General features: G+C 43.3%; 2 protein-coding genes across 9 annotated transcripts in view; one reads left to right on the top strand and one right to left on the bottom strand.

Annotated features, from left to right (window-relative positions):
• Positions 1-17,343, bottom strand: part of ZNF592 (zinc finger protein 592) — a 77,737-nt gene extending 60,394 nt beyond the window's left edge. Inside the window, exons 1-2 of one of the 3 annotated variants that reach the window (XM_025438169.3) lie at positions 17,209-17,343; positions 6,787-6,869 (exon numbers count right to left, since the gene is read on the bottom strand). In XM_025438169.3, coding sequence (XP_025293954.1) covers positions 6,787-6,815 — 29 coding nt within the window. In that variant the 5' untranslated portion in view covers positions 6,816-6,869; positions 17,209-17,343. Of the gene's footprint in view, positions 1-6,786; positions 6,870-17,208 lie in introns of those variants that run through there. The other 2 variants (XM_049108484.1, XM_025438168.2) reach the window with 2 other exon arrangements.
• Positions 17,344-17,493: 150 nt separating this feature from the next.
• SEC11A (SEC11 homolog A, signal peptidase complex subunit) overlaps positions 17,494-26,837 on the top strand; it is a 39,802-nt gene continuing 30,458 nt past the window's right edge. For 5 of the 6 annotated variants that reach the window (XM_025438176.3, XM_025438174.3, XM_049108485.1 and 2 more), the window contains exon 1: positions 17,498-17,701. In XM_025438176.3, the coding sequence (XP_025293961.1) occupies positions 17,651-17,701 (51 nt within the window). In that variant the 5' untranslated portion in view covers positions 17,498-17,650. Of the gene's footprint in view, positions 17,702-26,837 lie in introns of all 6 variants that reach the window. The other variant, XM_035714147.2, reaches the window with a different exon arrangement.

Genomic DNA, 26,837 nt, shown 5'->3' with positions numbered 1-26,837 from the left:
GGTGGAGGGTCTTGCTTTAGCTGGGAAGCCACTTCCGCTTGTGAGCTGGAGGGGAGGAGTTGGCTGTGGTGTGGCTGCAGGTGCTGGCTCCTAGTAACCACAGGCCAATGAGAAGGAATGTCACCCGTGGGGGAGGGGCAGGGAGCAGGGGCTGGTGGAAGGTCTGAAGACGGAGGACTAGTCTCAAGTCTCCAGCAATTTAGCATTTTAAAGAGGGGATAGCCAGTAGAGGAGGTGAGATTACAACGGATCACTCAGTGCCCATGAGTTTATAGGGACACTGATCTGTCTGGGAAATTTCTGGTGGTCATTAGAACTACAGGACAAGAAAACCATCTCAAGAAGGGGCAGTGAGCACTGAGTGAAGTCAGGAAGCACAGGGATGGACAGGGCACCACTGGGGTTGCCAACCGACTGGTCACTGCTGAAGTGGTATCTTGAGGATCACGCTAGTGCCAGAGCAGATGATACATGGTTGGGAAGAAGGGAAAGAAAGGACGGCAGTAAGCTATTCACCATCTAAGATCTGACTATGGAATGAGGAAGAAAGTAAGGCATTAACCAAAAAGAGAGTCAAGTGGGGCATATTTTTCTTTCTAAAAGTCAGGAAAGATACATATGTGTATACATATGATATATATAATTTTTTAAAGATTTTATTTATTTATTCATGAAAGACACAGAGAGAGAGGCAGAGACATAGGCAGAGGGAGAAGCAGGCTCCCTGCAGGAAGCCCAATGCCAGACCCTATCGATCCCAGGACCTCAGGATCACATCCTGAGCCGAAGGTAGACACTCAACCACTGAGCCACCCAGGTACCCCGATATATATAATTTTTTAAGCCAAAGGCAGCTGTGGTAGATGTTAGCAGGAAAGGGAGGAGTGAGGCCCCTGGTCAGTGGCTAATAATGTAATAAACAGCTCCTCTGGGCCATGTGTTTTCCATGAGATGATGTTATCCCCAATATATAGAGGAGAAGACTGAGGCTTAGAGAAGTTCAGTGACTTGCCCCAAATCACACTGCTAGTGTGTGACAGAACCAGGATTTAAACCTAGGTCATCAGTCAGCCGGGGTGGCTCAGCGGTTTGGCGCCGCCTTCAGCCCAGGGCCTGATCCTGGAGACCTGGGATAGAGTCCCACATCAGGCTCCCTGCACGGAGCCTGCTTCTCCCTCTGCCTGTGTCTCTGCCTCTCTCTCTCTCTCTCTCTCTCTCTCTCTCTGTCTGTCTCTCATTAACAAATGAATAAAATCTTTAAAAGAAAAAAAAAAAAAAAACCTAGGTCGTATCACTCCAAAGCACCAATGCTTACTGGCCCGTATACCACAGGCAGGCAGAAAAGTTAATGGTAACGAGGAGGAGAAATACTTCCCTTGGCACCCAGGTAAAGATTTGGAAGACACATTTGTGCTTGAAATTTGTGTTTATTTAGAGTTATTCTCCTTCCCACTCACATGTATAAGCATAAGGACTTTTAAAGTTGGCATGATTGGGAAAGCCTAACTTGACATAGAAAGTTAATTCAAAAAAAAAAATTTAAAAAAAAAAAAAAAAAGAAGAAGTAAGTTCAAGCCAGAGGACTGAGCTGACCTTTCTGAAGTGAAAGAACTCATTGGACATGGCTGAGAAAGTTAGCTGAAGACTCAGAACAGTTATGTGGTCCAACTGATTCACTCAACCCTCTACCCAAATGGTTGCTTTGTGGGAGAATCAATCTTCGTGAACTCAAGAGAACAGAGGGGAAACAAGTTTGTATATGTTGACAAGTTGTTTATTATAATGATCAACTTGCAGCATTTTATACTATATTTTTCATCTATCGATATTTTCCAATAGGGATTTCAAAATAACTGCCTGAAGAACAGATTTCGTTTCTTTTTGCCAAACTCCCACATGCAGGGAACACAGAGAAAACCACAACCAAACCAGAGCCCAAAGGGAACTGTGTAGTGTTACGGTCAGGTCACAGGCCAGGGCCAGAGACAAAAACTGAGGGCTGTGGTAAGTAATTGGGCAAACAGGACCCAAGGTCAGGACACATGGAGCAGACCCTATTGCCACACCAAAGTCCCAGCCCTGGAGGTCACACCAAAGGCAGTGAAGAAAATGCCAGGGTTCAAGCGCAACCAGCAGACCAGGAAAGGACTGGAAAAAAAAAAAAAAAAAAAAGCAGCTCTGAGCAGAAAGGAGGTAACCACCTGATCCCGCTTGCAAACTAACCTCTACGTGCTCATAAATGCCTTTTTGTTTTTTTAAAGATTTTATTTATTCATGAGAGACACACAGAGAGAGGCAGAGACACAGGCAGAGGGAGAAGCAGGCTCCCTGTGGGGAGCCTGATGCAGGACTTGATTCCAGGACCCTGGGATTTTGAACTGAGCCAAAGGGAGACACTCAGCCACTGAGTCACCCAGGTGCCCCTCAAATGCCATTTTAAGTTATCTAGTAGCCCTATTAAAAACAATGAAGAGAAACAAGTGAAATCAAATTGAGTGTGTTTTATTTAACTGAATATATCAGAAGTACTACTAGGGCACTTGGCTAACTCAGTGAAGCATGAGATTCTTTTTTTTTTTTTTTTAATTTTATTTATTTACTTGAGAGAGAGAGAGAGACAGAGAGACAGAGATAGTGAGAGAGAGAGCACAAGTGGGAAGGAGAGGGAGAAGCAGGCTCCCTGCCGTGCAGGGACTCCCAACGTGGGACTCAATCCCAGGACCCTGGGATCATGATCTGAGCTGAAGGCAGACATTTAACCCGCTGAGCCATGCAGGCTCATGCATGGCCGAGCATGTTCCTCTTGATCCTGAAGCAGTGAGTTCAAGCCCCTTTCTGGTCGTGGTGCCTACTAATTAATGAAAAAAGAAGTAGTAGAAGAAGAAGAACAACAACAACAACAACTATCATTTCAACTTATAATCATATGACTACAATATGACCAATAGTTTAAATTCTTTTTTTCATGTTATGCCTTCAAGATCTAGAATGTGTCTTGCACTTGCAGTACATGTCAACCTGAACTAGCCTCCTTTGGAGTGGTCAGTGGCCTCTCTGGCTAGTGGCCTCCGTGTCAGTCAACATAGACTTAGAGAGAACCATACTTAACATTCTGACCTTAAAGCATTTGTCTATATATATTTTTTCTTTTACTTTCTCTCTTTTTTTTTAAGATTTTATTTATTTATTCATTCATGAGAGACACAGAGACAGAGAGAGAGAGAGGCAGAGACACAGGCAGAGGGAGAAGCAGGCTCCAAGCAGGGAGCCCGACATGGGACTCAATCCTGGACCTCCAGAATTACACCCTGGGCTGAAGGCGGTGCTAAACCGCTGAGCCACCCGGGCTGCCCAACTTTTTTTCTCTTAAAACATGTTGAATTGAAAAGGGCTGGATTTTGAAGGGAGTGGGAGAAAACTTTCAGATGCTGAGTCTTTAGTTTGTAATCCTAAATGTTTCAGGTATTGGTCTCCTGATCAATTTTCTTCCTTTCCTTGAGAGATGCTGAGGCCTTTTTTTTTTTTTTTTCATTTTCTTTTTTTTTTTTTAAAGCCCCACAGTGCACAGAATCACTTGGAAAGATAAAAAGACAATGACACAGGTGGGTGCCTGCTACCAAGCATTTACTCCTTCTGTTCATTCATTCATTCATTCACATTTGCTCCTAGCACCAGTTACTACACATCACCTATAGGTCAGGGACTGTGCCTGGGGTTAGTCTTCTAGCCACAGTTCCTGGCTTGTGAAACCTGCAAGTTAGCAGAAAAGCCAGAGAAATTGTTACAATAAAATGTAGTAAGTGTCGTGAATGGGCCAGCATGAGGAGCTGAGCGGCCACCTGGGAAAATAATGGAATCTATCTCAGGAGATCAGAAAAGAGAGAGGAAGATGGAAGGAAGAGCCACTAAGCAAAAGGGAGAAGGGAGAGGTGGAAAATGCTGGAGGCAGAAAGAGCCGTGGTAAGGAAGGCCCAGAAGCCTTTTGTGGAACTGAAAGCAGTTCCCTGTGGTTAGTCTCCCAGCCAAGAAGAAATGCTGGTATCAGGCATCATTCTCCAGGCAGCCCAGTCAATAGTGCGGGCTGGGAGGCAGGATGTTGACAAATGGGTTATAGGCAGGGCCAGGACAGGAAGCACTCCACCCTGAAAATATTCCTTCACCAGTTCAGTCCAAGTTTACTAGTGACACACTCAGATGAGTTAATGAGCTACTCTTTTTTCTTTTTTTTTTTCTCTCTCTTTCTCTTTTTAATTCCAGTATAGTTAACATGCAGTGGGATAGTAGCTTCAGGTGTACAGTATAGTGATTGAACACATCCACATATTACTCAGTGCTCATCATGGTAAGTGTATGCTTGAACTCCATCACCTACTTCTCCCATTCATCCCACCCATCTCCCCTCTGGTCACCAGCACTGTGTTCTCTGTAGGGAGGAGTCTGTTCTTTGGTAAGCCATCTTCTAGACAAGCAAGAAGTTCTCCTATAGTGATTACTCTCTTTTCCGATCATGTCAGGCCCTGAAGACTTCTTTTTGATTCAGAAATTTGAATGCAATCAAACTTCTATGTAATAAAGGTCATATAAAAGTACATATAAAATACAGGAGTAGAACTAATGAACAGATGTTAACTCTGCCTTGGGGGAGGTCTGTGTGGCCTTCCCACTGAAACAGAATCTGACAAAAGTAGGATTGTCAGGCCTCCAAACGGAAGGACATTCTGATGATAATGATGATCATTATTTACTAAGTGTCAGGCTCTAGTCTCATAGTTCATATTCTAAGCTCACTTTATCTCCATAGAAGCCCCTAGGTCCCACAATGCCTGTTTACAGGTAAAGAAATGGAGGTGCAGAGAGGTTAAGTCACTTTAAAATGACTTGTCCAGAATCAAACAGTTTGGAAGGAGTAGAGCAGCTTGGCTTCAGAGCTCACTTGATTAGCCCCTTTGTCATATCTTGGGGCTGCAAGTTTTTGCAAATGCCTGAATTGTAGGATGAGGGATTAGCAAGGAATGTCAGATCAAACGAATTGAGGGAAGCAGTGGCCTAATCATGCAGTTTCAGCCACCAGCACCTAGAAGACAGGCTACATAGCAGCCTTTAGGTAAGTTTTTTTTACTTGAGTGCATGTATAAATGATCACTAATGATCATATTTTTTAATGCAGTTGCATTAGGAGAACATTATATTCAAATCCAGATTTACACAAACCACATTTCCAGTGGTGATTTACTGCCTCAACAGATTTCCAAAAAGATCCTTTAAACTATCAAGTTGTTGGAGGCAGGCCAGATCTGAGGACCCAGAGGGGGTCCTTTAGGACCAGCCAAAAGGGTCTCTGGCTATGTGCAGGATAGAAATAAAACAGAAGCCAGGAGGAAGTGAGAACGGAGTTTACTGAATAGCGTAAGTGATAGATATAGCAGACAGAGTGTCTGGGAGAGTCAGGAAAAGTGAGTGAGTCTCTTCCTCGCTTGGGTTCAGGAATTTACACTGGAAAGGGGTTCAGGGTACGTGTTCCTTCAGGAATCCAGGCTAGGGTCTGATCGAAGGCAAGTGTCAGGTGAACAATAGGTGTTATTTCATAAATGATTGAAGGTAGAGGGTGTTGATGCCAGTATCAGATGAGTTTTGTTCGAAGCTAATGTCCTGGAACATGTTTGGGATCCAGTACTTTTTAGATGTTATCAGGTGTTTGGGGGCCTAGGACGAAACTCAGAAAATGATTAACTTTCTTGCTTCCCCCTTGGAGTGGGAAGGTAGGTTCTTTGGTTTATTCGGATGCAAGGGAAATACAGAACAGAAGTAAATGGGACGTGGCAAAAACAAAACAAAACAAAAAACAGCAGAGATAGAGCCTTTCTAGAAGGCTTCAGTTTCTCTATTATTTATTATAAAATGCAAGAGGTCAAAAGGCAAATTCATCAGTGATGGAGAAGATATAAGCCCTGGTCAGAGGAGAGCCTAAAATCAGCCCCATGATTGATCCTTCCTCCACAAGACCTCCACATTCACAACATACTCTCTCCTCTCTAAGAACCTATAGAACAAAACAGAGTCCCTTTCTGCTTTTAGCCAAAGCAGAATGGCCAAACAGGAAATTGGTGTCTCCCCACCCCCACTGCATATACACACACACCACCTCAGAAGGCTGTTCCTGCAGCTGTCCAGGACTTTTTAAGAGAGCTCCCCAGAAACCTCCCAGGAAGATTTGAGTGACTTCTAGTAATCTCTCTGCATAGAAGGCACCTTTAATTTAGGAGAATGAGATTTCTGCCTGACACCCACTGTTAACACAGAGTTGTTGCATCTTTTAAAAATCAGACTCTCTGATGTCCATGGCCATTGGGTTAGTAGGCAGAAAGTCTCATCTCTTTTGCCCCTGACCTGAGCTAAGGAAGGCTGGGATGGATGTGTCCTCCCAGCAAACCCACACAGGATCCTTTTGGAAGGTGGTATCAGGGAAGAACTAGGCTTTCAGTGTGACCCGCGCACTGGTTTGACTTGATGCTCCTGGGCCACTTCCCTTCCTAGCAGGGTTATACAGGAACCTTCCCCTTCCACCCACCACTTCCTTCATTGGGAAGGTCATCATGGTTATTTTGAATAGGGTTTTTTTTTAAAGAATGGAGTCAACTTTGCTTCTGGGGGTAGACACATTTGATTCGTACAGAAGCGATGAACCAGGGTTCAGCTATTATGACAGATTGACTTTCTGTGTATTTGGACATCAGTCTGAACCCACTTCTTGTTTTTAATAATTATTAACATTCATTGTCCACTTACCATTTGTCATCCAACAGCCTCATTAACATGTTTAATATTCAAATGATGAAAATGATCTTCTAGTCCACTTTACACCCAGAAAACTGAGGATTAAAAAAAAAAAAGAGTTAACTTATAGGAGCCTGAGTGGCTCAGTCAGTTAAGCATCCAACCCTTGATTTTGGCTCAGGTCATGATCTCAGGGTCATGAGATTGAGCCCCATGTGGGGCTCCACACTCAGCACAGAGTCTGCTCAAGATTCTTATCTCCCTCTACCCTCCCCACCATTCTCTCTCTCTCAAATACACAAATAAGTAAATAAATAAAATATTTTTTAAAATATGACAAATTTATTTTATTTTATTTATGATAGTCACACAGAGAGAGAGAGAGGCAGAGACATAGGCAGAGGGAGAAGCAGGCTCCATGCACCGGGAGCCCGACGTGGGATTTGATCCCAGGTCTCCAGGATTGCGCCCTGGGCCAAAGGCAGGCGCCAAAGCGCTGCGCCACCCAGGGATCCCAAAATATGACAAATTTTTAAAAAAGAGTTAACTTGGGGCAACTGGCTGGCTCAGTCTGAAGAGCATGAGGCTCTTGATCTTAGGGTTATGAACTTAAGCTGCACATTGGGTATAGAGATTACTTAAACAAATAAAAATAAACTTAAAAAAAAAAAAAAAGAGTTAACCCATTGGCCCAGGATCATGCAGCTAGTGAGTGGTTGATCTCTGAAAAGCCAAGTGAAGGGGCAGCCCGGGAAGGGGGGGAGGGGGGGCGCTCAGCGGTTTAGCGCCACCTTCAGCTCAGGGCCTGACCTGGAGTCCTGGGATCGAGTCCCACATCAGGCTCCCTGCATGGAGCCTGCTTCTCCCTCTGCCTGTGTCTCTGCCTCTCTCTCTCTTTCTCTCTCTGTGTCTCTCATGAATAAATAAAATCTTTCAAATAAATAAATAAAGCCAAGTGAATCTGACTTAATCTCTATAAAAAGATGTTTCCTTCAGGCAGACCACCAGGCTATGTACGAAAGAAAATATAAGACATGCCATAGTGATGGGGTGGGGTCTAAAGAGTTATATGTCGGGAAGGTTGGCAGTCCCGTGAGCAGAGAAGATAGCATGTCAGAGTCCCATATTTGGGAAATGTAATGCCTTAGGCTTTATGTCTTTACCTAGAATCTGGAATCACTACATATCTGAATTATTTTCATAAGACACACTGTTTTCGCTCCAGAACTGCAGGGGAACTTCATTAAGCCTTTCCAGATCGACTCAGCTTATATTAATTTCTCTAGGTCCTATTCCTTCCTACCAGATTCTTTTCATCCCAGTTATTTCTTGCTCAGTCTGTCTGTTCCTCAAGACTGTAAGCTCACAGGAAGAAAGCACTCCACACCTAACCCCATTTCTAGTTTGTGCTGGACATTATGCTTCCTCCTTCACATTGCCACACCGGCCCAGCTGTGGCCCAGCATCCCTCAGAAGTCTCCTTTGATAGAGGAGAAAGTGTCCTTTGACAGAGCCTGAAAGACTCTTCCTCCTCTCTTGAGTTTCTATAGGCTGACAGTTATACCTTAACTATTTGTTTCCTTTCACTAAGATAGCTTCTATTTATTTTTTTTTCTGCTGCAAATGATACCGAAAATTCTTCAAGGACTAGGGCTATGTCTTCTGCTCTTTACTTTGATAAATCCTGTTTCAGCCTTGAGCACATATTCTGGGCCACCAGAATGTGGCCAAGATCTGAATGAAGACAATCTTATCCTTAGAGTTTGGCTTGATCCACCTGTCTCTGGGCAGGCTAAGCCTCCCGGGCCTTAGTATCTCCATTCATTCATTTAACAACTTTCTTTGAGTGTTTCTTTCATGTAATATTCTGGGAGTAAAAAGATAAGTAAGAAGGCCCCCAGGAAACTCATAGTCTGGTGAGAGCGACAGATACATAATTAGATGGCAAGACTGCAAGTAGAAGTGCAGTGGAGGCTTCCCAGAGGACCTGATGCATGAGCTTAATTTGAAAGGCAAGGAGAAATAAAAGGTGTTGGAGTGAGATGGAGAACTCTTTTTTTTTTTTTTAAGATTTTATTTATTTATTCATGACAGACACACAGATGGGGGGGGGTGGGGGAGAGGCATAGACACAGGCAGAGGGAGAAGCAGGCTCCAAACAGGGAGCCCGACATGGGACTCGATCCCAGGTCTCCAGGATCCAGCCCTGGGCTGAAGGCGGCGCCAAACCGCCAAGCCACCAGGGCTGCCCTGGAGAACTCTTCAGGCAGTGGAAGAAGCTTACACAAAAGCAAGAGCATGGAGCATTCAGGGAACTATGTACTCTCAAACATGAGGAGAGTAAGAACAGCAGGAGAGGTACGCAGGGACCAGAACACAAAATACCTTTTGTAGCATGCTAAAGAATTTGGCCATTATCCTGAAAGTCAGGAAGACCTACTGAAAAGTTTTACATAAGGAAGTAACATCATCAAATTTATGGTTTGAGGGGGATCCCTGGGTGGCTCAGCGGTTTGGCGCCTGCCTTTGGCCCAGGGTGCAATCCTGGAGTCCCGGGATCGAGTCCCACGTCGGGCTCCCGGCATGGACCCTGCTTCTCCCTCCTACTGTGTCTCTGCTTCTCTCTCTCTCTATGTCTATCATGAATAAATAAATAAATAAATAAATAAATAAATAAATAAATAAATTAAAAATTTTATGGTTTGAATAAATCACTCAGGCTGCAGTATGGAGAAGTGTTTGGAGTGAGGCAAGACATGGGAGAAAGACTACAGGATGAAGGACTGGTTAGGAGTTCATTGCAACAATCAGCATAAGTAGCATGAACCAAGGTAGTGACAGTGGGGTTGGAGAAAGTGGATGAATAAGAGAGATATTAAGAAAGTAGAATAACAAGATTGGTGACTAATTGGATTTGGCAAGTGAGAAGGAAGAATCAAGAATAACAATTAGATCTCTTATTTTTGTGATTGGATGGTGCCTTTTATACAGATTTGGAACATAAGAGAAAGAACAAGTCTTTAATGGGGAGTAGTGAGGATGGGGAGATGTGACATTTGGGACACAGTAATTTTGAGATGTCTGCTGGACATCCAAGTGGAGATGTCCAGAAGCAGTTAACATAAAAGTCGACATCCAGGAGGAGATCAGAGCTATAGATATTAGAGAGGCAAATGCACAGAGAGGGTAGTTGAAGTCATGAGAACAGATAAAGTCACCCAGAGACACTGTAGAATGAGAAGTAGTGTGGGATTCCTCCATTTAAGGAGTAAGCTAAAGAGTTCATGATGGAGACTGAGAACCACAAGCCAGAGAGGCAGGCAGCAAACTGAAAAGGGGACCCAAAGCTGTAAAGGGATTTTAAGAGGCTATTTTATGGCTTTCAGCCATGGGTTGGGGATAGAAACCAGTTTTCAGTGAATTGAAAAAGGATATAGGTGATAAATGACTATGTCTATCTTTTGAAATTCATTGAGCTGTATACATCCTACTTCTACATTTTACTATATGTAAATTATACCTCCATAAAACACTCAGCATAAAAATTTTGTAAGATATATTTGAACATGATTATATGCTAGGAAAAGAAGTTAAAGGGAAGAAATTGAGGGAGAGAAGAAATGAGAGATTTTCTGCCTGAGCTTTTTTATGTCCTTTTTTTTTTTTTTAAGATTTTATTTATTTAGGTATCCCTGGGTGGCACAGCGGTTTGGCGCCTGCCTTTGGCCCAGGGCGCGATCCTGGAGACCCGGGATCGAATCCCACATCAGGCTCCCAGTGCATGGAGCCCGCTTCTCCCTCTGCCTGTGTCTCTGCCTCTCTCTCTCTCTCTCTGTGACTATCATAAATTAAAAAAAGAAAAGATTTTATTTATTTATTCATGAGAGACAGAGAGAGAGAGAGAGAGGCAGAGACACAGGCAGAGGGAGAAATGGGCTCCATGTAGGGATCCTGATGTGGAACTCGATCCCGGGACTCCAGGATCACGCCCTGGGCCGAAGGCAGGCACTAAGCCACTGAGCCACCCAGGGATCCCCCTGATAATCCTATTCTTAAACTGATTCTTTCTCTCTTCGATCATTCACTCTGATGGAAGATAGCTGCCGTGTTGCAAGCTGCCTGGAAGAGAGGCCCACATGGCACAAAACTGAAGGAGATCTGGAGTTAATAGCCAGCTAGAAACTGAGGCTTAAATCCAGTAGTCCAAGAATAATTGAGACCTACCAACAGTCACATGAGTGGAGCATGGAAGTTGATCCTTCAGTTAAGCCTTCAGATGAGACTGCAGCCCCTCCAGACAGTTTGACTATAACTTCATGAAAAACGTTGAGCCCAAGCCACCCAGCTATGATGGTCCCAAATTTCTGGCCCATAAACATTGTGAGATAATGTTTGTTGTATTAATTTTCTATGTTTGGGGGTAATTTGTTATGCAAAAATAGGCAACTAATTCATCAGATCAATGAAAATGAAGGGAAAGTGGTGAGATGGGTTTCCAGGGCCCAGCATGATTGGATGACTTTCTCCAGCAGCCCCCGACAACTCCAAACAATGTGCTCATCCACTTTGTATGCCATTGATTCTATGCAATGTTCAACAGTATCTTTTATTTTTTTAACAATATCTTTTGGGATGCCTGGGTGGCTCAGCAGTTGAGCGTCTGCCTTTGGCTCAGGGTGTGATCCCAGTCCAAGGATTGAAGTCCACATTGGGCTCCCGGTGGGGAGCCTGCTTCTCCCTCTATGTCTCTGCTTCTCTCTGTGTCTCTCAGGAATAAATAAATAAAATCTTAAAAAAATATATCTTTTGATAAAGGAATTTTGCCAAAAACTTATTTAGCTTTCTTACTGGGCATATTTATCATTAATGTTATGATTGATTTAAAAATTTATGATTTATTCTTGTCAAGAATATGACCTGTCACTGTTTTGGCTTTGAAAAGTGCAACTTTAAAGGATGTCTCTATAGTTTTGACCCCTTCTCGTATCTTTAGGGGTGAATATTATCAATGTCTTTTTAGGAAACATTATTTTGTGGGCTCATCTCCCTCTAGAAAAATTTGTTTTGACTATCTATTGGCCACGGAACTTTTAAAAATGGCACTAAGGCTTCATTGGCTTTCTGCCACCATTTGGCCAAGTTTCATAACCTAATGTACTGGAACCAGGAGAAAATAGATTACCAGTTTAATAAAACATATGTCCTAGAGGCTCATTGTATTTCATATTAGGCCTTTTCTTTTTCAGCTGCTCTCATAATTCATCATGCTTGTGGATTGCCCCGCCTCAGCACAGTCAGAGTCATACTCTATTGTTATCTGTGCTGGACTCCTGGCCAATGTTCCCTTGCAACTTTTTTTTCTAAGTTTGAAAATATTCAGCAAAAAAAAAAAAAAAAAAGAAAGAAAAAAGAAAAGAACATATTCAGCATCCTGATTTAATTAACTTTCAACTAACTAATTGAATTATTGATCTATTTTTGTGAATCTAAGATAAAATGTAACAAATGAAATTTCACATTGAACATACAAACAATAACACATATAGTAAAACAACACATTAGTTTAGATTAACTACACCCTACTAATTAAACTTCAGCTGAGATAAAATATAGAGCCAACATAACCAACACCTTATGAGCAAAATGACTATTAAGGGTATAACATGATTTCTGAGAAAATCATATTTAATCTGAAATCTAAAATTTGTGAAGTAGGTGTGAATAAAGCTTCTGACTCTAATAAAATAGCCTGTAGACAACTTGAGAGGTCACCGGTCCAGAGATCATGTGTTGGAAGAAGGGTGATAGACTGGGAGAAAAATTATAGTCATGTGACCAGAGGACTTACTGGAATGGAAAAAGGTATATGAATGAAGAGCAAAAACTGACAGGAAATGTACAGTGTGACTCCACTTACATAAAAAAGTGAGTCAGTTAAGCATCTGCCTTTGGCTCAAGTCATGATCCCAGGGTCCTAGGATTGAGCCCCACATTGGGCTCCCTGCTCCACAGGAAGCCTGTTTCTCCCTCCCCTTCCCCTGCCCCACTGCTTGTGCTCTATTTCAAATAAATAAATAAATAAATAAATAAATAAATAAATAAATAAATAAAATATTTTTTAAAAAAGTGAGTGTAAATTTTAAGTACATAGGAAGAAAGCATTAGGAGAAAAAACTGTTAAAAGAGGTGTACAGCCCAAGGAGGGGAGAGACTAAGAGAACAATGGGAACTTTCATATTCTACTCTCTATATGCCCATCTTTTTTATTTCAAATTGTGGTCACACACACATAACACAAACAAAACTTACCATCTTAACTATCTTTAAAAAAAAAAAAAGGAAATAGCTTACTGAATACACTGCAGGGAAGCGGTGGGCAGGACAACAAAACAGAGACTGTTCCTATCTTAACTGTCTTTCAGTGCTGAGTTCTGTGGTGTTAAGTATATTCACATTGTTGTGCAACCCATCTCCAGAACTCTATCATCTGGAAAAGCTGAAGCTCTATACCAATTAAACAAGAACTTCCCATTTTCTTCTTCTCAAACCCCCAGTACTATTCTACTTCCTGTCTCTATGAATTTGACTATTCTCGGTATCTCATATGAGTGGTGCCCTTACATTATTTGACCTTTTGTATCTGGCTTATTTCACTTAGTATAACATCTTCAAGGTTCGTTCATGTAGTAGCATTTATCAGAACTTCATTTCTTGGGGCGCCTGGGTGGTTCGGTCAGTTAAGTGTCTGTCTTCAGCTCAGGTCCTGATCTTGGGGTCCTGGGATCCAGCCCTACATCATGCTCCCTGTTCAGTGGGGAGTCTGCTCCTCCCTCTCCCTCTGCCCCTCCCCCTGCTTGTGCTCTCTTTTTAATAAGTAAAATAAAATCTTCCTTAAAAAGTTCATTTCTTTTGAAGATTGAATACTATTCCATGGTTTCTGTCACATTTTGTTCATTCATTTTTTTTAAAAAAGATTTATTTATTTATTCATGAGAGACACAGAGAGAGGCAGAGACACAGGCAGAGGGAGAAGCAGGCTTCATGCAGGGAGCCCGATGTGGGACTTGATCCTGGGACTCCAGGATCACGCCCTGAGCCAAAGATAAATGCTCAACCACTGAGCCACCCAGGTGTTCCTTTTCATTCATTCATTGATGGACAGTTCGGTTACTTCCACCTTTTGGATATTGTGAATAACCCTGCTATGAACATGGATGTGCAATTATTTCCTTAAGACCATCCTTTTTATTTTTTTAAGTATTTACTTAAGTAATATCTACACTCAACACAGGGTTCAAATTCATGACCCTGAGATCAAGAGTTTGCTTGCTCTTCTGAGCCAGCCAGATGCCCCTAAGACGCTGCTTTCAATTCTTTTAGGTATATACCTAGAAGCTCTGGATTGCTTGTCTTGTTTTAATCTTTCATGATAAGAATGTGCTCATGTATTATTTGTATAATTTAAAATATACAGAGGAATAAGAAAGAAGTAACTATTAGAAACTGGCTTATGGGCATATAAAATTACAGATGTAGAGCAGTACCTGAATGTGGCCATAAGGAGAAATTATGTAAATCCAACAAATGACATCTTAGGCTTCCTCAAATTTCCTCAGTGACAAAAGAACACCTACAGACCCAACTAGCCCTGTTCCTTAAGCTATGGGCAAAGTTGGAGAATCAAATTGGATTTCCCAAATATCTTTTCCAGTTTTCTGCCCCTATACTTTTATTGCTACAATTCTCTCCATTGATATCCTTTTCACCTGCCAACTTGATCCACATATCAAATAAATTTTACCTGTATATCACATGTTCTCTGCCTTCTGAAGCCTCTTTGAACATCCCCAACTACTTGACTCTTGCTACATCTGAAGCCCCCGGAACTTCATGCCTCTCTTAGGGCTCTTTTCTTCACAATATGAAGACTGACTGAGGCTCATACCTATCTAAATGGTTATGGAACCTCATCTTTAGATTTGAATTTAACATTAGCAAGCATAGGCCAAACACTCTATCAGCCAGAATTTAGGTTAGAATCCACAGTCAACATTTATTAACAAATACTTATTGAGTGTTTGCTATAAGTTTGGCACTATTATGAGAGCTGGGGACAGAGGGATGGACATGGTCCCTGCCCTCATGGAGTTTATGTGTATTTTCCTCCACAGGCCTTCCTCATTTGGAAAAATCAGGAATTCATTTTTCAACTCAGTATGAGGTGCCTATGGGCAGCAATTGGAGATCACCACACATATACACATACACACATTTTAAATTCAACAAATATTTATTGGGTACCTAATATATGCCAAGTTGTGTGTTCACCACTGGAAATTTAACAGTGAACAAGACATCAATGTTTTTTCTTTCTTTTCTTTTTTCTTTCTTTTTTAAAGATTTTATTCACTTATTCATGAGAGACACAGAGAGAGAGGCAGAGACACAGGCAGAGGGAGAAGCAGGCTCCATTCCATGCAGGGAGCCTGACTCAGGACTCGATACTGGGTCTCTAGGATCACAGCACAGGCTGAAGGTGGTGCTAAACTGCTGAGCCACCTGGACTGCCCTCTTTTCTTTAAAAAAAAAAAAATTTTTTTTTAGTATTTATTTGAGAGAGGAAAAGCAGGGGGAGCCCAGAAGGAGACGGAGAAGCAGGCTCCCTGCTCAGCAGAGAACCTGCCATGGGGCTCCATCCCAGGACCCCGGGATCATGACCTGAGCCAAAGGTCAACTCAACCAACTGAGCCACCCAGGCGCCCCTTTTTCCTTCTTTTTCTTTTTCATGACAGCTTATTGTGATATAAGTTGTATACTATACAGTTCACCGATTTAAAGTGTACAATTCAGGGCACCTGGGTGGCTCAGTGTTGAGCAACTGCCTTTAGCTCAGGGCATGATCCTGGGGTCCTGGAATCCAGTATTGGATCGGGGTCCCCACAGGGAGCCTGCTTCTCCCTCTGCCTATGTCTATGCCTCTGTGTCTCTCACGAATAAATAAAATCTTAAAAAAAATAAAGTGTACAATTCAGTGCTTTTTAGTATATTCACAAAGTAGTACAATTATCACCTCAATTTTAGAACATTATTTTCAACACCCCTTAAAAGAAACCCCTATAATCAGTAGCAGTCACTCTCCATTTCTCCCAACCCTTCCAGGCCTAGGCAACCACTTCATTCTATCTCTATCAATTTGCCTATCCTGGACATTTTATATAAATGGAATCATACATTATGTGATCTTTTATGACTGACTTTTTTTCACTAAGCTTAATGTTACCAAGGTTCAATCTATGTTATGCATTTCTCTTAATTTTAATTGACAAATCATATACCATTGTACAGCCATACTGCATTTTGCTTATCCTTTCATCAGTTAATGCACAGTCGGGTTATTTGTCCATTTCGGCTTTTATGGAAAACACTGACACAAACATTCACCTACAAGTTTTTGTGTGGCCATAAAGCTTTCAATTCTTTTGGACATATACCTAGCCCTGAGAATTGCTGGTTAATATGGAGAATTGCTGGTTAATATGGTTAATATAATAGCTCTATGTTTAACCTTTTGAGGAACTACCAGTCCACTTTCCAAAATGGCTGTCCCATTTCACATTCCCACCAGAAGCCTAGAGGCTTCTATCCTCCCCCAAACTTATTATCTTTTTCATTATAGCCATCCTCCAAAATATTTTTTTTTATTTTGAGATCATTTTCTTTTCTTTCTTAAAGATTTTATGTATTTATTCTTGAGAGACACAGAGGCGAGACACAGGCAATGGGAGAAGCAGGCTCCCTGCGGGGAGCCTGATGCTGGGCTCAATCCCAGGACCTCGGGATCACGACCTGAGCCAAAGGCAGACGCTCAACCACTGAGCCACCCAGGTGCCCTTTGAGTTCATTTTCCATGTAAAGAATTGCAAAGTTGGGCACAAAGTTTTGGTAGATCCTTCCCCCCAAATGTGAGATGCTTCCTATTTCGAAGAAGATGGAAATAATAGTAAGAGATCACATCTGGTCCTTCTTGTCCTAGGTGCATATGAGCAGCTTTAGTAAGTCAAGGCAAAGGCTGTTTGCAACAGAGTCAGGGGCAGCGAGAAGAGGGTCGCATCCAGGCGCCCAAGGTAACAAAAGCAGGAGGCAGATGCCCTTAGCGAGGTCACGCTCGGTGCCCCAGGGACTTCCTGACACCCCGCACCCCTGGTGGTCTCATCACACCCTAGCAGCCTTTGGTTTGTTCTCTCCTCCACCCAGAGCCCCTGAAAGTCCGGGGAAGCTCGGGTAGTGCTTCGAACGGCTCTCTTATCCCCCACCTTTACCCCTAAAGCCCTTAACGAAACCACCTGAGCGCCACTTCCCGGAGCGCGGGACACCAGCCCCAGCCCGGGAAGCCAAGCCAGGCCACACACCCAACGCCACACCCCGACCGCGGACCTGCTGCAGCCGCCGGGGACGCCTGACACTGGTTTCCGATTGGTCGGCCGCGCACGAGGGCCCGCCTCCCGGAGGTGGCAGGGCGGCCTCCGGGAGAAGCCGGGTCACCGCCTCCGCCGGGGGCCGAGGGCCGGGCCGGGACCCGGACCCGGGGCTCCGGCAGGTTCTCGGCAGGCGAGGCCCGGCGTGGGAGTACCCTCCCCCAGCGAGACGAGTCCGGGAGACCTGATTAGGAGAGTCGCGAGTCCCTTTGTCGGCCCTCCGCAGCGACGCAGGGGACGGGGTGGGGGCGGGGCGGGAGCGCCGGTTCCCGCCCCGGAAGCGGAAGTGCGGGCGAGGCGGGGTCCTGTCCAGTGCGAGCCCGGCCGGTCCGCCAGCCGTTCCGCCCGCCGGTCCTTTCGCGCCCTCTCCGCTGCCCGTGTCCTCCTTCACCGGCCGCGCCATGCTGTCTCTAGATTTTTTGGACGATGTGCGGCGAATGAACAAGCGGCAGGTGAGGTTGGCCGCGCCCTGCCTCCTGGGGCCCCCGGGCACCCTTTGACGTCGCGGCGGCGGGGCCCGGCGGACCTGCGGCCGCCTGGGCGAGGGCTTGACGCCCGCGTTGTTCCCCGGCTTTGTGGAGCGTGTGGCCCGAGATCTCTTTGTCCGCCCCCTCCGTGCGGCCCCTGGCTGCGTCCGGGCCTGCCAGGGCCGCTGCGGAAAGCCGGCTCTTCACCTTCCAGTCCTCCTCACGAGGCAGGAGGGCAAATGGAAACCGCAGGGCGCTTTCTCAGCGGGACTTGGGGTTGCTTAGCCTTTGAGACTCGGGGTGGCGGCAGACTCGCGTGTTCTGCCATCGCGGCGACCTCAGACCGATTCCGGCGACTCGGTTTAGCAGATTAGTGCTACCCTGGCTTCTGGGATGCTCGGGAAGGCGAGTGTAGGCCCCATGGAAGCCGCTGTGCCGCTCCCAGCCCACAGCAACCCTTTGAGTGCAGCTGGGCCCCCGCAGGCCGCAGTGCCTTTCCCGGGACCACCTCCGAGTTCAGACTTGGAACAGTAGTCATACTTTCCCCCGAGTCCGCTTAGCGGGAAGGTGGCAGTCCTCGGAGCCCTCGGATTTCCTGCCCAGTGTTAGTGGCACAGGGATCTTGAAATTCCGATCCTGGGATTTGGTCCTTAAACCTTACTCCATCGTGAACTTGTAGACCACATGCCAGATGGTACTGGAACACTGTTGTAATTATTCGGTCATTAGAAAAGGTAGCTCCTCCGCATGAAGTGGGTGTGTGGAGAGCCTAGTGTTGCTTGCCTCCTTGGGCCTGTTTATAGTATTTCACCGTTAATGATTTAACATGTCACTATTGAAGATGTTTCTCTTGGCCTTGTATTTTACAGTATTTACAATTACCGTGCAGGGAGGTGGATGTGCACTTTTCCTTCAGACTTGGCCTAGCTCAATGTCACCTCTTAGACGCGTTTCGTAATTCTTCAGTCATAACTGATCATTCTTTTCAAATGGCACGAAACGTTTGTGTCTTTATGGTTACACTTCAGATTCTTACTTGTTGTATGATGTTGTCTTCTTCATATCTGAATTTCTGGGTGCTACAGACATTTCTCTGAAGAAATACTTATTTTGGGCGTACTATTCATTGTAACTTATGTTAGGTACAGTGAGGGAAATGCAGAGATAAATGAGACAGACTCGGCCTCAGCATAAGTGTAGAAAACGACTAAGACAAATAATAACTACTTTGAGCTCTTGTGTGTGTAAATTATTTTAAATACCTATGAGGTAGGTAATGTTACTCCCATGATACAGGTGAAGAAAATGAGCAACCTTCCAGAGGTTGCTAGGAACGGACGGGAGGAATTAGGTAGCATGGCCATGGGATGAGGGAAAGTTATGAAATGAGATTTTACCTGTACATGACATCTGGGGAAAAGAATTGGCAGTGACTGTAGATACTGAGGGCTGATCAGAGGAAAGAAGGAAACTAGAAGTTTGGTTCTGCTCTTCTAAAACTGCTGTTATGGGGGATCCCTGGGTGGCACAGTGGTTTAGCACCTGCCTTTGGCCCAGGGCGCGATCCTGGAGACCCGGGATCGAATCCCACATTGGGCTCCCGGTGCATGGAGCCCGCTTCTCCCTCTGCCTATGTCTCTGCCTCTCTCTCTCTCTCTCTCTCTCTCTCTCTCTGTGACTATCATAAATGAATAAAAATTTAAAAAATAAATAAATAAAACTGCTGTTATTTGCATAACTTTGCCATTTATGCTGAAATAACATCAAATGTCTGATTAAGTTGTTTGAGTTGTAATTCTTTTTTCTTATCAAGTTGAAGGGGAATACTTGAGTACAATGAGCTTCATCCATTTAAAGTGTACCATCTAATAAGTTTCCATAGTTCTATGCACCCATCTCAAGATAGCAGCACATTTTGGGGCACGTGAGTGGCTCAGTAGGTTAAATGTCTGCCTTTGACTCAGGTCATGATCTCAGAGTCCTGGGATCCAGCCCTGCATCAGGCTCCCTGCTCAGTGGGGAGTCTGCTTCTCCCTCTACCCCTAACCCCCACTCATGTACACATATGGGCATTCTCTCTCTCTCTCTCTCTCTCTAATAATTAATTTTTTTTAAGGTAACAACATTTCTATCACCTACAAGAGCCCTTGTGCTCCTTTGTAGCTCATCTCTTCTCTGACACCTGGCAACCACTGATTTACTTTTTGTCAGTATAGACGGACTTGCATTCTATATACATGGAATCACAGAGCTTGTATTCTATGGAGCTTTGAGTTTCAGTTGATTTTTTAACACCAAACTCAAGACTTTTGTTGATTATATGTAATGCAATTTCTTTGGTCAGCCTCATGGTTTCCAAAAATAAAGTGTTTAACTACCTTTACTGAATTCTATGCATTGTTGCCAGATTAAAGTCCTCTTTCCTGCCTTCAAACCTTCAGTAGCTCCTTATTACATTAGAGGTAATGGTCCATACCTTTAGAATGGCATTTGTAGTAAGTCCCAGTCATTTTACAGTCTGCCATTTCTCACTATTTCAGTCTTGTCTCAGTTTACTTTAACTATCTCATGTCACTGTCTCTGTGAGCATTGTTCTATTCAAAGATCATGTGCTTAACTGTCTTTAGAACTCCCCTTGTATTCTTTCTGAGTCTTTGTGGACTATCCTAGGATATTAGGTGATCTCTACAGTCCTTTTAGCCCTTATACTATTTTATTTGTCTTTTCCCCTTTGGAGTATGGCTCCTTTACTGGAATATCCGATTCACTGTTTTCCTGAGGCTTTTTTAACCCCAAAAGCCCTGATTGATCTAGTTTGCCTATTTCTGTGGTACAAATACACCCAACATGGCTGATTTCACACTACTAACATGACATCATGGAATATAGCATTAGGAAGAGAGGTGGTAATGTGCAACTTTAATTTCCACCTTATAGATAAAATAGAAAAAAATCCTTGAGCATAGATGATGATAAATTGTAGTAAAATAGGAACTGATGAGTTTAGGTTATTTATTACCTTTGTTTTAAATGTAATTGTACTAATTTTTAATAACATTGTTTAACAACCAGCTTGCAAAACTCCTGAAAATTTAGCAAATTGACTCCAGCACACCACTAGTTATAGGTTAGTTTCTGTTTGTTTTGTTTTGTTTTTAAAGTTTTATTTTTAAGTAATCTCTACTCTCGATGTGGAGCTCTAACTTAAAACCCCAAGATCAAGAGTCACATGCTCTCCTGACTGAGCCAGCCAGGCACTCCCAGTTATAGGTTAGTTTTTTGATGCCCATTGTAGTGACCCGTGTGTTCAGAAAAGCCTGTATTTAGAGTTATCTTTCATTTCAAAAAATGTTTGGGTGCATGGGTGGCTCAGTCAGTTAAGCATCTGCCTTTGGCTCAGATCATGATCTCAGGGTCCTGCTCTGCAGGGAGCCTGCTTCTCCTTCTGCCTGCTGCTCCCCCTGCTTGTGTGTGTATCTCTGTCAAATAAATAAGTAAAATCTCTTAAAGAATAAGGTTCGATTTGTAAAAGCTAAAATTGTAGTACTGAGTTCTTAAGCTTTTCAGAATCAGTTTACAAATCTTATCCTATGTAAAGGCTAGGAAATTAAAAAAACATCGCTTTTAAGGGCCTTTGAATATTTGGGCTAATTTACAAACAAATGGGTATGTACAGCACAGAGGACAGATATGTCCAGATTTTTGAAAACTAATATTCTTGTTTAGGACCTGGAAAATGTTACAGACAGGATGTCTGCATTCAGTAATTAATTGCCAAGTTTCAGTGTAGAAATACTAACATCAGTCTCCAATATATAAACAAGGAAATCACAAGTAAAATTTTATTATAAACTACACCTTAACCTCCATGAGCATATTCTCAAGCATCCAGAAATCATTCTTTGTTCTGTGTAAGTTTGAGCAAACTCTAGAATACAGCACCATAATAAGGATTAAGGCATTTATCTGCAGTAGTTCCTAAATACTTCATATTTCTTAGTTTTGGGGGGGTTCTTTTTCAAAATATTCTCTCCATGAACATGTATGATTATTCATTCCCATGGCCAAATGGCACAAGCCTACAACAATAAAGATGAGCTCTACTTATACAGAAATTGTTGTAGAGTTGTCTTTTCTGACTTCAAGAGAACGAGTTGTCTTTTCTGACTTCAAGGAACGAGATGAGGTGTGGTATCTAAGTATACGTTGTACACAGAGACAGCTTTATCTGAAAAACATAGTTTATCGGTCAGAGTTTAGCAGAACCACTATGAATATTGTAGAATTAAGGATTTATTGTAGGAATTGGATCTTATACAATTGTGAGAGAAGCTGGAGAACAGCCTAAAACTGAGAGATGGAGGATCAGAGAAATGTCATTAACCAGCTCTTCTGAAGCACTGTTATGGGTGAGCAGATCCAAGCTTGCCATGGCATCTGGGGCTGGATTCTGTGTCTGGTTGGTGGAGTGGGACCACACCAAAGGAGAGTAGATGAAGTCTGTGGATGGCTGTTGCTACTACTAGGTTCTGTTACTCAGCCAGAAGAGCTAGGTATGGGCAGGAGAAAGCAAGGGCACACCGGGTTATAGCCAGACCCTTCATGGCTATTGCTCACCACCTCTAATCACAGTGACCTTCAACATAGTAGCAGCTGCTTCCCTTTCACCTTCCAGGTCTTGGGCACATTTCCTTTTTTGGCCAACTTTAACCCAGAACCCTACAGAGAGGGGGACTTGGGGACACTTAGTTCTAGCTTAGCCAAGTTGGCAAAGTACAAAACTGCTGTAGTCTACCCTTTGTCAACTCGGCAACTATACACGCTTCCTCTAATTTTTCAAACCAAATTAAAGGCAAAATTATGCTTTTGTCTAATATATAGCTATCCTTTGTTTCTGTAATTGGTCATGTGTTAGAGCTGTATTCTTTCTTCCATTAACCATTCCATATTTCTTCTGCTTTCAGCAAGAACCTAAGTTGATCATAGTTTCTTGCCTGGTGGAGCGACCCAGACCTTCATTACTAAAGGGTTAATGTCCAGAGTAGTCCTGCCTGAATTGGATTGTTTCATTTTTCACTAACTTCTATCACAGGGTATGAGAGCACTGAGAGGCCTCAGAGAATTCTCTGTAGTCCAGTTATACTCATTTCCCTCATTATGTTAGAAATAACCCTGTTTTTTTCTGAAATCAGTCACCTTTGCCAATAAATAACCCCCTATTAAAGAATAGGGTTAATTTTTGGTTCACCGGAGCCCATAGTAGTCTTAACTTTAGTTTAATGGAACCATTGTGTCCCCCTGGTGGAAGGATATCTCCTTTGGGAATGAAAACTTCTAAGCCAGCAGCATCGATCCAAAGTTGTTAGAATAGAAAGCAGAAATTTCACTAGCAGATTATTAGGGGTAATAGTGAGAGGGGTGACTGCCATTCTCACCCTTTAATTCCAGACTGGTGAATCCTACCTATACAAGAAATAATCCCATATATTCATTGCTGATTCAGAGCATATACTACATACTGGAAGGCATTAAATATTATTATCCCCACCCCAAAAGTAATTTTTTTAAAGATTTTATTTATTTATTCATGAGAGACACACACAAACAGAGAGAGAGAGAGGCAGAGACATAGGCAGAGGGAGAAGCAGGTTCCACGCAGGGAGCCCAATGTGGAACCCAATCCTGGGACTCCAGGATCATGCCCTGGGTCAAAGGCAGGTGCTCAACCGCTGAGCCACCCAAGTGTCCCTCCACCCCCAAAAGTATTACTGGTGCCTAACTGATGCTATAACTATCCTCAAAAGGCCGTCCGTATCACTCAGAAGATGGAAGCCATACCAGTAATTGAAGAGGGAAAAGTTTAATATAAATAAACTGTTAACTAGGGGCACGTGGGAGGCTCAGTGGTTGAGCGTCTTCCTTTGGGTCAAGTCCTGATCCCCAGGCCCTGGGATTGAGTCCCATATTGGGCTCCTTGTAGGGAGCCTGCTTCTCCCTTTGCCTATGTTTCTGCTTCTCTATGTGTCTCTCATGAATAGATAAATAAAATCTTAAAAAAAAAAAAAAACCTGTTAACTAGCAAAAGATGCTTAACTACTAAAAATGGGTAAAAGAGCACTCATAAGGGGTTCAGAAATAGCATATGCAGAAAACTGCTACTACCCTCTAGGATGAGAGTAAACAAGGAAAGATAATAGAAAATACCTTTTTCCAACCCCCTTCCCAAGCCTGAAATTCAGACCTCTTTGGAGAGAGTATGGTTCCAGGAATACGTAATCTGCCATAGCAGTGACTTTTGCATGGCAGTGTGCTGGAGCTGGAGCTGGTCCATAGCAATGGCCTGTTGGGAGCTGAGAAACTTGCCAGAGATCATGTGGGCAGGAGCCAGGCTGTGATGGTCACTGAAGTGAGCACTACCAGACCCTCACACTGATCCATTTGCTACTGTGTGAAATAAAAACATGGAACTGGGAAGAGAAGCCCCTTCATCACTTTGTAGTGGCCCTCCCATGCCTTTTATTAATAAAACTTAATATCATTGAGGTGGCTGGAAAAGGAGAATTTGTTTGGGTAACACAAGGATGGATTTGGAGCTCAGAGACAGTAGATTGGTAACTAGCCTGCTGTTCCGCTATTCTTTCCGGCCCGCCGCTTCAAGATAATGGGAGACATAGTAAGACCAGTTGGTTCATGATCCAAATACCCATTGCTAAGCTTTAATTATCCATAAAAAAAGTTCCCTGATCACAGCCAATGTTGTATGGAATACCATGATGAGAAAATAAGGCATTCTGTAAGTTCATGGATGGTGGTTTTGACAGAAATATCAAGGACAAGGAAGACAGATCCATATCTGGAATATATTCTAGTAGGGAGAAATTACTGCTCCTCTCACGATGGAAATGAACCAGTATCAGGAATGGTTTCATTGTCGATTTTTTTATAGTTGGCAGGCTAGGTACTCATCTTTGGCTAGAACCGAATTGATGAGTAAAAATCTATGTTGCTAACCTTCAGCTTGGCTGCTACAGCTACTGAGATCATGAGTCCATTGGGCAAGACAAGGGTAGCTAGGGAAAGAGGCCGATATCCAAAGAATAGGAAATTTTATCTAAGTATCAAGATACTCCTCTGCTGGGGTAATTCTTTGGTGAACGTTTATATGGAACACAGATATCTTTACGTTCTAAATACCTACTTGGAAAGCTCATTCAGCATACCTCTTCCCCAAGCCTCTGGTCTACAGCTTTCCAATTATGTCCCTTCCAAGTCCTTGGCTGTCCAGCCAAACTGCTAATCATTCTTGAATCAGTGTAAATCCATACCTGTGGCCATCTCGCCTTCCAGGCAAAGTGAATGACTGTTACATCACTCAAAGTTCTGACCATTTTGGGGAGTTCCCTTATCAAAGTCTCTCAAGATCAACCCTGAATGGGAATGTGGTGCTTTGCTGTCCATTTGCAGTTGGTGCTAGATGGTTCATGTAGAACCACCTAAAAATGGGGATCCCTGGGTGGCTCAGCAGTTTGGCGCGTGCCTTCAGCCCAGGGCATGATCCTGGAGTCCTGGGATCGAGTCCCACGTTGGGCTCCTTGCATGAAGTCTGCTTCTCCCTCTGCCTATGTCTCTGCCTCTCTCTCTCTCTCTCTCCTCTCTCCTCTCTCTCTCTCTCTCTGTGTCTCTCATGAACAAATGAATAAAATCTTAAAAAAAAAAACAAAACACCTAAAAACAAGGCCCAAAGTCTTCCTTAATCAGTTGGTCAAAGGGATCTCCCCATGAGGCAATAGGTGTAAGATGAAGGAGATGAAGCAATATGTGAGCAGGAGCCAATAATTTCATGAGTGTCTGAGTCACTTGCTCATACATTTTACTTGTGTCTTAGGACCTGCTCAAGCCCAGTCTTGTATAGACCGTTCCCACTTGAGGGTGGAGTACTATGTGAATGCCCAACTTTATGATTTGGTGTACCTGGTAACATCCATTTCAAGCCAAGGAGTTCAGGTCACGTGGTAATTTGGTGACCCATGGTCAAGTGTTTGGTCTCTACGAGAACTCAGTAACAAGCTAGAAACTATTAACTCAATAGTTCTTCAGAGCATAGCATAGCTTTGCCCCTAATCCAAAGATCTGTGCTGTCTATTCACCTATGGATAATGGCCAGAGGCTCCCTATCTGTCAAAAATGCTTCAGTCACCATGGGATCTTCTGGGTCAGATGGCCCAAGTGCTAGAACAGCTTTCATGGCAGCTTGGACCTGTTGTGGAGCTCTCCTCAAAACTGGCTCAAAATGGGTTTGCTAGATAAAAGGTTGGAGTAGCTCACCCAAATGAGGTATATGTTGCCTCCCAAATCCAAAGAGGCCCACAAGGCTTTAAGTTTCATAGTGGTAGCAGGAACCAGATGCAACAACTTATCCTTCATCTTAGAAGGGTTATATTAGTAGGACTGTTGGACCCCAAGAATTTTCATTGGGAGGGGAGTTTTTGTGGGATTTCTTTCCCCCACACTCTGGCCACATGTGTATTTTACCAAGGAGTCTAAGTTATGAGGTTCAACTACCAAGTCCAGTCAGCAAGATATCATCAATATAACAAACAAGTTTACTCTGGAATGGAGGGCCATCAAGGTCCCCATAGACCAGATTATGAAAGAAAGCTCTGGATTTGATATAGCTCTCAAGTAGGCCCTATTACCAGAATCAAACCTGTGGTCTCATTCCTTTTGCTGCAGGGGTCCTCAGAGATAGGAACTTGTCAGAAAAACATGGAATGAGTCTTTTTAAGTTGGTGTTGCTAGAAGCTGATGATTGCCTCACTAAGACTTATTATTAGTCTCATTTTCATCATTGAGTTATTAAGAATGTATACTGGAGTGCCTGGGTGTCTCAGCCATTTGAGCATCCAGACTCTTGATCTCAGCTCAGGTCTTGATCTCAGGGTCATGAATTTGTGCCCCACATTGGCCTCCATACTGGGCATGGAGCCTACTTAAAAAAAAAAAAAAGATTATGTCCTTTTAGTTCTGATTAAACTACAGGTAGTAGCTTTGTTAGGGAACTGTGATATATTGCATTATATGTTAGATTATGTTTAAGGTTACGAACTGGGACTATCACTTG

This window comes from Canis lupus, chromosome 3, assembly GCF_003254725.2.
Source record: "Canis lupus dingo isolate Sandy chromosome 3, ASM325472v2, whole genome shotgun sequence".
Taxonomy (NCBI): Eukaryota; Metazoa; Chordata; class Mammalia; order Carnivora; family Canidae; genus Canis; species Canis lupus.
Note: the sequence above shows the minus strand (reverse complement) of the source record. Positions and strands in the feature narration are given on the sequence as shown.